This window comes from Ptiloglossa arizonensis, chromosome 5 (assembly GCF_051014685.1).
Source record: "Ptiloglossa arizonensis isolate GNS036 chromosome 5, iyPtiAriz1_principal, whole genome shotgun sequence".
NCBI lineage: Eukaryota > Metazoa > Arthropoda > Insecta > Hymenoptera > Colletidae > Ptiloglossa > Ptiloglossa arizonensis.
Window position 1 is genome coordinate 22,556,700 of NC_135052.1, and position 15,256 is coordinate 22,571,955.

A 15,256-nucleotide genomic window follows, 5' to 3' on the forward strand; every position below is an offset into this window, starting at 1 on the left:
ACAGCGGGACGCGAATTTTCTCGAGAGAGAATGGGAGGGAGGGGGGAGAGGGAGAGAGACGATTTTACAAAGTAAATTTTTTTACTTGTCCGATATTGTAATTTTGGTACTCGGTGGGGTTAAATTTACGGGAAATACCCGTTCATTAGACCGGGTAAATTATCCTCGTGTCTCTCGATGAATCATATTTTGCTTGCTCGACATTCCTCGGATTCAAGGCGCCTGGTTGGTTATCGAGTGTTTCGCCCCGGGACTCGTTTGCTTCGTAATCCATCCTCGATGGTGTTTTTTTTGTAGATTTTTGTAAATATATTATATTGTGCAGATCTCGAGTTGGGAAAATAATCAAAAGTAATGTTTTCATAAAGCATGGAACACACTTTAAGCAATTCTCGGTTTCGAGGCGGAATTCTGTCCTCGGATTTAAGGCTTTGTTTATTTTTATACTTTTTTTTTCAATTATATTTTCACCATACTGTTAGGTTGTTTGGAAAGTCATTTCGTTTTTTTTCGTGAAAATGAAACACGATTTTTTTTTGGAGTTTATAAACATTTTATTAAATTATATATTCTCCAGTTTGGAAAAAGGAAATGACTTTCCGAACAATCAAATATTTTCAATGAATTGTCGAGGTCTGTCCGATGAAAACGAGTCCAAACATGATACTATTCGGATTAGTTTCAATCGTAACTAAAATGCGACCTTTCTGAATTTCACGAGTACGCGAGCCTTCAAATTGAGAAAAATCTCGTTTATCCATCAACGATAATTTCATTAAAGATACAATGAAAAATACATGAAATTTTATATCGCATTAGTGCTCGCCACACCGATACGTGTGCGTCGCTTTGAAGTTTTTGGGCCACGCATTGTTGCTCTATCTCTATCACTCCTTCAATCTTCGTTATAAATTAATAAATACAACGATTCTCTAGATTTTTTATCCTTTTGCGAAATTCAAACAAAGTCTCATTTATATGTTACTATCGACGAGGTTTTAAATAACAAATTGTAACAGTATTGTACGCTAAGGCTGTTCTTTACCCATTAATAATGCAATTACTGTTATTATTACTATTATTGTTATTATCATCATCATCACCATCATTATTTTCATTCTCTCTTCTCTTCAAGAACCGAGAACAATTTCTCAACCGACCTTAAATCCAAGGCAGACCGTATTTTTCCCCTCAAAACAAAAATTTCAGGTCACACATTGCTTTATCTCTATCGCTCATCATCCCCCTTCCATTCACTGGTCTCTCTTCGAGTACCGAGAACAGTTTCTCGACCTATTTCGCATTCAAGGCAGACCCCACTTTTTGGTTTCGAGACCGAGGGTTTACCGCTCCGCGCTGTATCCGGGGGGGTAACGAGCTAGAATTTCGCAACGCTCGCGTTACGCGACGACAGTAAACTATAACCTTTATTCAGCCGAATCGGCTCGGTTTCACCCAATTTAACGCAACACGCGATCGACTTAATTCGTGTCGTTTTTCGTCCGTCACCCACGGAAACCGCTCTCGAGTTGAAACGTTTGCACGATTCTAGGCAAAGAGGGTCCCCCGGAAGATTAGCTCGACGACTACGACGACGACGACGTCTCTTTTAGCTGCGTCGTACGTGCGTGGATTAATGTAATTATGTCGATGTAACGCGACACCGCCCGGTGCCACTGACGTCATCGCGCCACTCGTCCCTTCTCGTCCCCGCTCGTTCGTTCTCGTCCCTCCTCGTCTCTCGTCGTTCGCGCGCAGTGTCTCTTGTTTGCCGGATATTCGTGTTCGTTCTGGGAACGCTGACGGGGGCTCGCGTTCGTCTCACCTCTTTTTCTCTTCTTCGCGCCCGGTACTTTGATTCTTTTTCCTTCGTCGACCATTTAATTCCCACCGGACATCCGTTTCGTCGTGACAATAGTCGACGTTAGGTGAAATCGAGCCACCGTCGCTGGACTATCGTCGAGACGATTTCAAAATAATCGCGCGTTGCCAGCGTAAACGATATTCACCGCTCGCGAAAATTGATACCGATTATTTTTCCGCTTTCCATTAACGCACGAGATACGACTGAGTTTTGTACGAGTTAACAGCTCATGCAACCCTTCCTCAGGGTGCCATGTAGCAGGGCTTTATAGCGCGCTGTCAATATTTTCCTTTCGCTCGGTTTGTCATTCCAATTGTTCCTTTTTTGGAATTTAAAAATTGTTGAACGAACAAATATTGGCTACTGGTTATCAGTATTAATTGCGAACGATGAATTTGAAAATTATTTCATTGAAGTTTGCATATTGGACAGCGAACGAAAGGATTTTTGTTAGCAATTTATTAATTTATATTACACATGTGGGTATTATTTAAAACAATCTAACGTTCGTTAAAATATTGTCGCGAGTAGCAGATAATGGATTACACTTGGTCGTAATTTTTCACCAAAATTTAAGCGCAAGTAAGCGAATTAATTTAAATATTTGTCGAAGAATAAAAAAAGTGAAAGGAAGATTAATATTGTCAATATTACAAACTCTCTCATTGTTTAGAAGAATCTAACGTTTATTAAAATACTGATTTTGTTCTCCAAAATGGAGAATGTATAATTTACTAAAATGTTTATACACTCTAAAAAAATCGTGTTTCATTTTCACCAAAAAAAGAAAACGAAATGACTTTCCGAACAAGCCAATGTGAAACATGGGAATCGTTACTTTTCAACAAGATTAAACGTAATTGAATCAATTCAATTATTACGTATTTGTGAAAGAGTACACGAGGTTAGGACGTACGTCACGGTGGCTAGGACCGCCTTTGGTCGTTGGTTGTGTTTCGAGCAGCCTCGAACAATCCACTTTTTGTTTCCGTGAATGCAACGCGTAATCATCGATGACTCGAATGCCGCATATGCTTCTTCCTCCGTACAAGTGGTCGAGATCCACGTTTCCCACTGTTTCGTGGAGACGAAAGCGCATCTCGCCGCGTGAAAATCCTCGAGACAATGCTTCCGACGTCTGGTGCGCCACCGTTTCCCCTCTTTCCGCCGTTCTTGCGGCCGTTCACTTCCTGAAGGGAACTTGGGAACTAAAAATAGGCGACCGCTTTAACACGTGCACCGCACCGATCGTAACGATGCTAGTTGTGCACTCGTACGAACGAGAGCGTCAACCGGGGTAACCGTAGTGAATTCGTAACACGGAAGGTGCACGTCGATGGATTTTTTTTTTATGTTTCCTTTCAAACTACTGAATTACATCCATCGTTGCGATCGTGCGAATCAGTGTTTCGTTACCGGTTTGGAGTTAATCGACGCTAAATTCTTTATTTTTAATAGCGGACAGAGCCGTTCTTAGACACTTATCGTTTGTCAAAATTTAAACATTCTCCCCCCCCTGCTTTGCGTAGTACCTTGGTTAAAAAAATAATTCTGAGCAAAAATATCATTTCAATGTGTTTATGTATTTATTTACGTATAATGTATTATATTATAGGGAATTTTTTTAGTGGAGGTAACTTTCGCAAAGAATTGAAAAGAAATATAAATATTCGTTCACTTATTGAAAACTGAAAACTGCTTTTGGCTTGCATACTGAATATCGAATATATAACGTGTATATGGAATATAGAATACACAATGCAGAATATAGAGTATACAATGTAGAATGTAGAATACCAAATATTGAATACCAGATACTGAATACCAAATACTGAATATCAAATATTGAATACCAAATACTGAATACCAAATACCAAATACCAAATATTGAATACCAGATACTGAATACCAAATACTGAATATCAAATATTGAATACCAAATACCAAATTCCAAATACTGAATACCAGATACTGAATACCGAATACCGAAGTTTGAATGTCAAATACGCAGTATTGAGTGTCGGATACCAAGTAGGGAATACAATGTATCGGGTACAAATTCAATTGAATTTCAAGTGTGGATTATCATGTTCTATATACAAAATACTAAAATACAAAGTACCGGATACCAAATACAGAGTACTATGTTTCGTATGCAAAATACCGAATATTAAATACAGAATACCATGTTCCGTTTGAAAAGTACTGAGTACTAAGTACAGAGTACCTTGTTCCGTATTTGAAATATCGAGTACCGAGTACAGGGTATCATGTTCCGTATACAAAGTACTAAATACTAAGTACAGAGTATCAGGTTCTATACGCAAAATACCAAGTATCAAGTACAGAGTATCGTATTTCGTATGCTAAATACCGAGTACCAAATACGGAGTACCATGTCCCGTGTAAAAAGTATCGAATATCATGTATGGAGTACCATGTTCCGTATGAAAAGTACTGAATACCAAATACAGAGTACCATGTTCTGCTTGAAAAGTACAGAGTACCAAGTACAGAGTACCAAGTACAGAGTACCAAGTATAGAGTACCAAGTACAGAGTACCAAGTACAGAGTACCAAGTACAGAGTACCATATTCCATATGCAAAATACCGAATACCAAGTACAGAGTACCATATTCCATATGCAAAATACCGAGTACCAAATACGGAGTACCATGTCCCGTATGCAAAGTACCGAGTATCGTTAACGGAGTACCATATCCCGTATCCAAAGTACCGAATACCGAGCGTCGCGTATCGAATTCCGTTCATCGAGTGTAGCAAGTATCGTGCGTGTGATTAATTGAGACGAATAGACGGAAAATTGGTGTTCGTACGAAGCACGAGGAAAGTATAACTTGATTTTCTCAGCGCTGAACGAAGGTGAAACTTTCGCGAGCCAAAAAAGGTTACGCCGTGCGAAGATTTATCGGTCCTGGTGGACGTAGATGGAGCGATCCGCTTCGAGCGTCGGGAAGAAATCGAAATTTATGATCGGTATGCGTCGTGTGTCGTTGCTAGAATCGTTCGTGGTAAACAATGGGGCCTGTACGTGACCGACACTCCGATTATTGTACCCTTGCCTCTACGTCGAGGCGAACAACAGATATCTAATAAGCTATATGACCGGATCATCACCACTGGCTTTTGTTTTTGTTTTCAGACCTGGTTCTTCACCGATCGGGACGATCCTTACTTCCAGAATCAAACGAGTGAGTACCTTGTTCAACGTTTCAAGTACAACCTTGAGACCTTATTTTATCACACTTTCGTAAATTAATCCCTTGACGATGGCAACGAGCGATGAAAATTTAATTTACGATCCTGGTGAGAATTCGAGAGACATTAGTACTCGATAAATGTTAATTAAAATTTTATCACAATGATTCTTGTAGAGAATGTTACCCGTAATTGTACACGTTCATTTTCCGCATGGATTGTTATTCAATTTTGTACAATTATTTACATTCGGAACGTAGATAAAATTTTAATTGGTCGATGCATCTTCCAGCGAACACACGTGAATTAATCGACTATCGGTTAATTAAATTCCAAGTTAAACACGAGTAACTCTCACATGTGGAAATTAATATTTACATTCTTTCTGGGCGCGGTACAAATCTGTATATTTGTTCTTTTTATTTATTTTTTTTCTTCTCTGTATGCTTTTCTATTTTCGGTTCACAATTTATAATAGTTATTGCTCGAAGATAAGACTAACGGTACAATTAGATGAAAAGATTCCAAAAATTTGCCCCTGTTATTTCTCGAGTTAGCAAAGTGTACACAATTCTTGTTACAATGTCGCTGTTCATACCAGCTCGCGTAGACAATGAGAGCAGTCAGTTACAAGTGTCTCTTGCACGGAGCTTGACGTCAAGGGTTTAATGTTCAAAAGAGGCAAACTCGAGTAACAATAATATTCGTGTTCCAAAAACACGGAACGAAATTATTTACATTTATTCCTACCTTTTTTTTTCTTTCTCTTTTTACTAACAAGCTGCGAATAGGTCGATACGTTAGGTCCCACGAGTCGTACTGTTACAGAGGAGCTCTCTAATTCGCATGCACAGATCGCGCATAATTTTTCTAATAGTGAGAACGTTTAGCTGGTGAGAGACTCACGATCGTCGCTTATGCGTTGACGAGTCAGCAGTTCGGTTCGTTAATTAAGGAAGTCGTTAAGGCCTCGAGCCCGAAAACGCCATCGTTCGTTAAGATCTTCGCGAGAACGATCTTTGGAAGTGTTTCTAGCTCTGTAGATTCTGTATACGGGGTGTCTCGATAGTGGTGGATACCAAGGGCGATTCATCGCGAGAAGATCGATCGAAAATGTGGAATAAAATTTTCCCGTAAGAAGCTTCGTTTTCGAGAAAAACGCTTTCGAAAATCTGGAATACGTTGGACTTGTGCTAACTGTGACTTCTATCTTTTAACGAGGTAGTGTTTACAATTATATTTTTGTACTTTACGGGATCGATCAGTCGTTCCAAATGAAAAATTCTCTTCCTCGAACATTAAACGAGGCACTGCGGGTACTCTTCCGCGAAACGATTCGTTTGAGTCGTTTCGAATGGTTTCTCTACCCGTGTTTCGCTTATTGATAATTAGCAGTCACGGTTGTCGAACATTATGCGAGGCACTATTCTTTTTTCTCTCTCGTTTTCCGTGACATTTTCTAATCTTGCTGACAGATCTAAGTCTTGCACTCAGCAGAATTATTTCATCGTTTTGTGCCAAGTTGAATCAAGTGAAGTTAAATTATGCTAAGTTTATAAATTATTTAACTTATGAGTATAGTATTACTTAACTTGAACAATTTATAGTACAACTTAGTAATCGTAACTTAATTTCAATTGATTCAACTTAAATAATTTATTTAACTTTACTCGATTCAACTTAGATAATTTATTTAACTTTACTCGATTCAACTTAGATAATTTATTTAACTTTACTCGATTCAACTTAAATAACTTAACTTTACTTGATTCAACTTTAATTTATTTAACTTTACTTGATTCAACTTTAATTTATTTAACTTTACTTGATTCAACTTTAATTTATTTAACTTTACTTGATTCAACTTTAATTTATTTAACTTTACTTGATTCAACTTAGATCATTTATTTAACTTTACTTGATTCAACTTTAATTTATTTAACTTTACTTGATTCAACTTAAATAATTCATAGATATGTCACAACTCAACCTCATTTGATTCAAATTAAATAATTTATAAATGTAGTATAATTTAATAATCATCACTTAATTTCACTCGATCCAACTTGAACAATTTTGAGTTATATTATAACTCAACTTTGCTAGATTTAACTTAAACAATTTATACCTATAGTAAACCTTAGCTTCACTCGATCCACCATAAACAATTCACAAATATACAATAACTTAATAATCGTAACTCAACTTTGCTGGATTTAACTTAAACAATTTATAGATGTAGTACACCTTAACTTCACACGATCCATAAATAATTTACAAACATTCAATAACTTAATTGTCATAACTCAACTTTCCTGTATTTAACTTAAACAATTTATACCTACAGTACACCTTAACTGTACTCGACCCACCATAAACAATTCACAAACATACAATACTTATAAATTATTAATCATCGTAATTTAACTTTCCTAGATTTAACTTACGTTCGCTAAAAATTGTCACGTCACGCCAAAGATCTTAAATAAAATTCTAGACACCCTGTACCACGTCCACGTGGTACAGTTCTCCGCTGGATGTCGTCGGTTGAACACCGCTCGCAGCACGGGCAAAGATCATTCGGTTAGCTCCAGGTAAACGTTCTAGCTCCAAATGGCTCTATTAAAAAAGAAACGCGAGAGAGGAGCGTATATTTCTGTTGTAATACGAGACACGGATAATTACGTCGGCGGGGCTTAATGGTTGCCCTCGTTTATGCGATAATTGTCGACGAAACGAGCGCGTGCGTGCAGCTCCTCTAACGGAGCGGAGTCGCTCGTCGATCGTTGGAAAAGTTTCGTCGTCACCGCGGTCGTACTCGTTGCCCGTCATACGTGATTCCCGTTTAATGGTCACCGAAACATGCTCGTCTTGCGCAACCTAACCCAGACCTATACCCAGTGAATTACTCGAGGAATGTTTTAATGGCCGTGCTTCGACCGTAACTTTGAAACCCCGAGCCGACGTTATCCCGAGACCGAAGCCGCGCGATTAATCGCTCCACGGGCGTAATTGGAGCCGCGTAGAAGCGTCGTTCCGCTCGATACGATCGTTGCTTGTCGTTAAAGTCGCGGGGCACGTTTGTCACGATCACTCTGAAAGATTTTCGATCTGTACCGTGGCGCCATTTTTCCATCGAATCGAAAGCGTGGACGCTCCCTCTGGCGTTCGGCAGATCGAACTCGGCAATACCCCGCTTTCAAGCTCACGCGTCGGATCGAAGCAACGGATTCATTTTTTCACGTGGTTCACAGCTGCACGGGGTAGCAGGTTGAATAGAATTTGAATTTTTGTCTCGGGTAAAGTTTCGTAACTGTTCTTCAATGTTCCTGGAATGATGATATTCTAATTTAAATTTTAAATATTAACTTAGCGTTGGTTACTTTCACGTTGTGTAAAAAAAAAAAAAAAACAAATGTAATCGTACTTGTCGAAATATCCAATTTGTTTTAACGTGTTTAAAAGAACTATACGCGTGAAGTGTGGTTTCCTGGAAAATGTAGATTCTTGAAGTATATAACGTATAATAATTAATTATAATTAATACAATTATAAGGTTAAATTAATTATAACGTAACGTATAATTATGTTAATAATTATTAACATAATTAACGTAATATTTAACGTACACTAGAGTTACCAACATTGGAAAATTTTCTAAGCCGTAATTGTTTCGGTAATTGTTTGCTAGGTAATGCCACAGTCCTCCTTTTTGTGCATTATTAATCAGTATTTCCTGAAAAATCCATTGATTCCTTTTTATGCATATCCTATATAACTATTAATATCGCTTAAGGTAACGATACTCGTCAATGTCCATCCAAAACAGTAATGGGTCATAAGTGACCCCACGATATCATTACGTGACCTAAATATCATCGTACCAGCCAAGAGTTAATTGTACTAAACTGTAACATCAAATTAAACTATAATGGTATCAAATCCTAATTATAGTTTATACTAAACTGTCATATCGAACTAAATAATATTAAATTATAATTGTATTAAACTATAATATAATTATATTTTAACAATAGGAATAGCAGATCTTGTGATCATTAATGGTGGTATTGATTATATTGTGGAGATGGTCGGTGACCTTGAACGGTCGAAACATTCGCGACGACTGTAGCTCTCGGTACAATTCCGTTTCTAACCTCTATATTAAACTATAATATAATTATATTTTAACAATAGGAATAGCAGATCTTGTGATCATTAATGGTGGTACTGATTATGTTGTGGAGATGGTCGGTGACCTTGAACGGTCGAAACATTCGCGACGACTGTAGCTCTCGGTACAATTCCGTTTCTAACCTCTATATTAAACTATAATATAATTATATTTTAACAATAGGAATAGCAGATCTTGTGATCATTAATGGTGGTACTGATTATGTTGTGGAGATGGTCGGTGACCTTGAACGGTCGAAACATTCGCGACGACTGTAGCTCTCGGTACAATTCCGTTTCTACGTTGGACTAATGCATCGATTACCCGCTCGATGATTCGTATTCGTGAAGAAACATGTTGGAACGAGTCGTTATACCGGGTGTGTTGTTATATTCATGGTCTCATCCGTCTCGCGGTTTCGAAAGGCATGCAAGCCGATGGCACGCCGCGCCGATAGACGGCAACGGCGGATTCTGCTCGGCAATAATATCGTCGAGCGTGCTCCTGGCATCGCGCGCATACTAACACCACCCTCGGGCACGGATGCAAACGACGAGGGGGCGGAGAGACCGACTGGTCGACCAAGGAGCGCCGAGACGCGCGCGGACTTCGTATTTGCTAGGAACAGCGAAATCGCTTTTTCGAGTCGACTCCGCTCGGATCGTTTTCATAACAGAAATTTATACTTTCAACCTTCTCGGTACCGATTGGTAAGATTTTGTCACTCGTTGTTGGGAAAAATGAAATACTTTTCATTGGTATCCATTAAATTATTATTAATCGAAAATTTTTGCATAATAGAATATTATGCACAAATGCATAGTTATTGCATAACATAATATTTTTGTATCGTGTAAAATAATTAAATATTTATCTTTGTTCGATAAAATGAAAATACTTGGTGGAAAATAATATAGAGAATTTTATTCAAAAAATAATTATTATTTCGAGTGGTCTGTAAGTGTGCGAAATATTTCGAAATATGGTAAGATTCAACGTTACGTTTTTCATTTCTTTACTCTGCTTTTCTTTCTCTGTTTTTGATACAAAGAATAAAGAATGTTTTTCTGAAGAAATTGGTGCTAAAATAGACAAATCTGACGGTCGACTCGAAAGGCTTAAACGAGTTAAAAATTTGGAAAATTGTTGTCGCAGAAGAAATTAGTTCGGGTAACATTGAAACGACATTTTAATATTATTGAAAACGTTTCGGATTTTTTCCGCATGTACAGTAATTTCTCTCTCTCTTCCCCCCTCTCTCGTTGTGTCGCGAAGTTATCCCCACCATTTCTTGGAACTACTGGCTCGGAGCCTCAGCGTTATCTGCGACACGCGACCGATGGTGTCTCGGGTTACTAATGAGTTAACAGAAAAATAAAAGTTTTGTTTCCTACCTTGTCGTTATAAAATTGCTGTTATTAAATTTATCAGGTTCTCGCGGTGAAAATACCAGGGGAGTTAAATTCTTTGAGAATCTCCTCCACTGGGAATCGACCATATCAAATTTGCACATCGAAAAATCTTCTGTTTCTCTCCCCACCCCTTCACTGAGAATTGACCATTTTAAATTTTCGCGCCAAAAAATACTGTCAATTATAAAACAAACTTCTTTTTTGTTCCCCACCCCTCCACTGAAAAACTACCATTCCAAATTTTTCTATTGCAATATACGGTCAATTACATCACAAATTTGTTTTTCTCTCCCCACCCCTTCAGTGAGAGTTGACCATTTTAAATTTTCGCGCCAGAAAATATAGTCGATTATACCACAAATCCCCCTTTCTCTCCCCACTCCTTCACTGAGAATCTACCATTCCAAATTCTCACACCAAGAAATCCTTCTTTCCTCCCCCCACCTCTCCACCCCTCCACTGAGAATCGACCACCCCAAATTTTCGCGCCAAGAAATCCTTCTTTTCTCCTTCCACCCCTCCACTGAGAATCGACCATTCCAAATTCTCACACCAAGAAATCCTTCTTTCCTCCCCCTGCCTCTCCACCCCTCCACTGAGAATAGACCACTCCAAATTTTCGCGCCAAAAAATCCTTCTTTTCTCCCTCCACCCTTCCACTGAGAATCGACCATTCCAAATTCTCACACCAAGAAATCCTTCTTTCCTCCCCCCACCTCTCCACCCCTCCACTGATAATCGACCACCCCAAATTTTCGCGCCAAAAAATCCTTTTATCCCTCCACCCCTCCACTGAGAATCGACCATTCCAAATTCTCACACCAAGAAATCCTTCTTTCCTCCCCCCACCCCTCCACCCCTCCACTGAGAATCGACCACCCCAAATTTTCGCTCCAAAGAATTCTTCTTTTCTCCCACCACCCCTCCACTGAGAATCGACCATTCCAAATTTTCATACCGAGATACACAGTCGTATATTCTGTCACCTTACCGTGTATTGTACCGCGAACGGGCCCATTTTTCGACGATCCCCGTTAGAAGGGCCCGTCGAGATCGTCAATGACCGTTCGAATGGATATTATTCCATGCTTCCCTCGTAACACGTCTGACGCATCAGTTAGCCGCGAAGCGGCAGCGTGGGTGTACGGCGTCCACTGGACGCATGCCAAGAGGGAGGATAATGCTACGGAAGGACGAAGGAGGAGGGATGAGCACGCGAGCCCTCGGGCACCGTCCGACATTTGACCTCACCACGCGCTCTGCACCGGTTTTCACCTCCACCTCGACCGTTTCTACCTGCCTTGAATAATCCACCCTTCGTTTGTCCACCCAAATACTGCTGTAGGAAGATAAGCCGATATTCTTCTCCAACTGAGTTCCGTTACCTGTCAAATCGATGTTCGTTACGTCGATAATACCATCGCTCCAAATTAGGACTACAACTATTCTATTCGAATGCATAATTTAATTTTACAACGAATAATTATTGTCGTGGTAGCACTCGGGCAAATGGGCCCAAACGTTGAATAAAAATATTGAGCTTCGCTTGTATAGCTAGGATTGATTCGTTTGAATAATTTAATAATTTGACTATTCGAATATTTGATTATTCGAATAATTTCAATATTTGAGTGTTTGAATACTTTAGCATTTGAGTATTCTAGTATTTTAGTATTTTGGCGCCTTTGGCGATTTAGTGTTTCTGACGCGTTTGGCGATTTAGTGTTTTGCGAAATAGTGTTTTTGGTGTTTTGGTGTTTTAGGAATACATATCGTCTCTATCCAGCGCGTTCGCATTCGAGTCATCAGGCCCTTCCTCCTTCGTCCTAATGTTTATTTTTCTTATTTTATACGTTTAATAGTTTCTTCGTTTTTCTCCTTCGTTCTGATGATTATTTTTCTTATTTTGGTACATCATTTACGGTTAAAATTACAGTTATTTTTATTATAGACACAGATCTATCGCTCAACCACATTTTATTACAATCAAGTATATTTCAATAAGAAGTCACATTTCAAAAGTAGTTGAAAATCTTGACCGCGTGTTAGTTTCAGTACAGTTAACCTCGGTTTCAAGGCAGGATTGTATCCTTGGATTTGTAGAGCAAAGTTATTCTTACTGTTTATTTTTTTTTTTTTTTGCCTCTTCGTGATAATTTTATCAACGAAACACGACTCCATTCGGATAAATGTTTATAATATATAAAACTCGCAAAATTAAGGTTGGTCGCTTCGAAGTTTCAGGCATTAGCTCATCGTTGTTTCATCTCACTCGTCCTCGACGTTTCATCCCATTTATTGTCTCCCTTGAGTGGCTCGTTTGAGTTCCACCATCTTCAAATATAACTTCTCTACCGACCCTCCATTCAAGGCAGCGTACGTACCCAATTTTCGCCTTGAAACCGAGAGGTTACCCTATTCGGTGAAGAAATGATTCTACGCATTACCTGCTTCTCTAAATCAGACCATTCCGATCCTTCATTAGTCCAAGATCAATTTTAACCTAAAACCAAATCGTTTCCTTCGTCCCTTTCATCATCCCTAGTAAACTTGTACGAACTCTTTTTTCTAAAACACCGTGTGCAATAATTCCACTTCGTCTATTCCTGTGCAAAACTTCGATCCTCTTTGCTTTGTAACATCTAACCACGTCGACCAGTAATTGTAACAACAAAAAGTATTCTAGAATCGAACGTACCGGGAGAGTTTGCCACGGTACGAGTTCTGTCGCTTTCTTGTCTCAAGCTCGAGTCGCGAGAAGGTGCAAAAACTTGTCCGGGAGGTTTCATATTTCTCCACGGTCCACCGAAAGGATTACTATAAGCAACCGTGTAATTACAGGCAGTTCGAACGGTTAATTGTCGGGTATTGTTTGGGGGGCGTAATTGAAACGTTGCGGCAACAAGTAACAGCGCATCGTGGGAGTGCTTCGAAACAGGTACACACGGTATCGCGATGATCGCCGGTGTGCTTCTCTCACGAAACATCGGCGGGGGCTCCTGAAGGAGCGAGAGCCATCGAGACGAATTAATTAAAGCCTCTCTGTAGCGACGACCCGGTAGGATGATTATTAACCTCTTAATTAATTGCACGCCCACCCTCCCACTGATGGACCCCCTTCTCTCTCTGTTTGCTTCCAGACGGCCACATGATCAACACGAAGTGCTCGTCCTCTCACAACAGGCGGGCCCTCTGCTGCAAAATGTCCGTTGAGTTCGACAGGTTCCTCGACAGCGGCCGGAAGTGAGTATAATTTGTCATTCTACGGGTTCCCGCGTGTCGTTGCGTGCCACGACCACTCGTACCCGATGTAATTAACCCTGCTTGAGTAAACGCTAAATTCGTGCCTCGCGCAAACCAGGGTAGAGGATGCGCAACATCGGGCCTCGTGGAGATTAATTATATTTAACAATCGAAAGATTATTTCGTTGCAAGATTATTTTACGAAAGATTTATTTTATTTCAATTGATTTCTTTTATTTGTTACGATTTATTATTTACGTATTCTTTACTTATTGTAGATTGTTATTTATTTATTTGTTATTTACTACGGTTTACTGTTTACTTATTTTTTTATTTATCACGGTGTAATATTTACTTATCTTTTATTTATCACGGTGTAATATTTACTGATTTTTTATATATCATGGTGTAATATTTACTGATTTTTTATTTATCGCGGTTTACTATTTATTTATTTTTTATTTCATACTACGAGTTATCATCTATTTATTTGTTACTTATGATGGGTTATTGCTTATGTACTTTTTATTTATCACGATTTACTATTTATTTATTTTTTATTTCATATTACGATGTTGGATTATTGCTTATGTATTTTTTTATTGTGGAACAATTATACAGAATCATCGTAGGAGGTTAACAGTGGCGCAACATTGTTTTTTAAAATAATGAAAGAAGCGACAATATTTACAAATTTATGAAATCTATTAACATTAATATTATATTGTGATCAGTTTGATATTCTGACTGATCTTTGTCGTTAGGAATTTTTCTTCGTACAAGTAAGTGCCTATATACAATTTTTTACTGCCTAAGTACCATTTTTATAGCTCTAAAAATACCAAAAAAGGAAAAGGCCCACGGTTTAGATCCGTTACTGATTTTGGGGAGATTTTTTTTCGGAAATAATAAAAATTGAATTAAGAATAATCAAGATTATTATATTAAATTGTTAAAATTACTTCTCCATTATCTAAAGATTGCGTACATCGTAAATTTGTTTGCAGTTGACACGAGTGTTGTATTGGTCGAATACTCGACGATGTTTGCAATCTATTAAGCACTTACGTAGTTAAACATTTTGGGGTTCGTGGTACGTTGGAATCTTGTCACGAATACGAGAAGAGATTCGCGGAAATGATCGAGTTCCAGCGTACCAGTGACCGAGCAAAACATTCTCTGGGCGCGGGTCGGTCGTTAATTAAGAATTACCCGGTTAATTAGCTCCGACACTTTGAATCCCGCGCCGACGATGCAACAGGTTGAACCGTTGCGATTTCCTTTCGTAGACTTAGTGCTCGACAATCACGTTTTTCCGTGAAGAAAATTGCCGTAACATTTAT

At 38.7% G+C, this 15,256-nt stretch overlaps 1 protein-coding gene across 2 annotated transcripts in view; it reads left to right on the forward strand.

The window, feature by feature from the left end:
* The window catches only part of Fng (Fringe glycosyltransferase), a 185,126-nt gene that overhangs the window by 5,134 nt on the left and 164,736 nt on the right, over positions 1-15,256 (forward strand). For both annotated transcript variants that reach the window (XM_076311599.1, XM_076311600.1), the window contains exons 3-4: positions 5,029-5,077; positions 13,811-13,913. In XM_076311599.1, the coding sequence (XP_076167714.1) occupies positions 5,029-5,077; positions 13,811-13,913 (152 nt within the window). The remainder of the gene's footprint in view (positions 1-5,028; positions 5,078-13,810; positions 13,914-15,256) is intronic.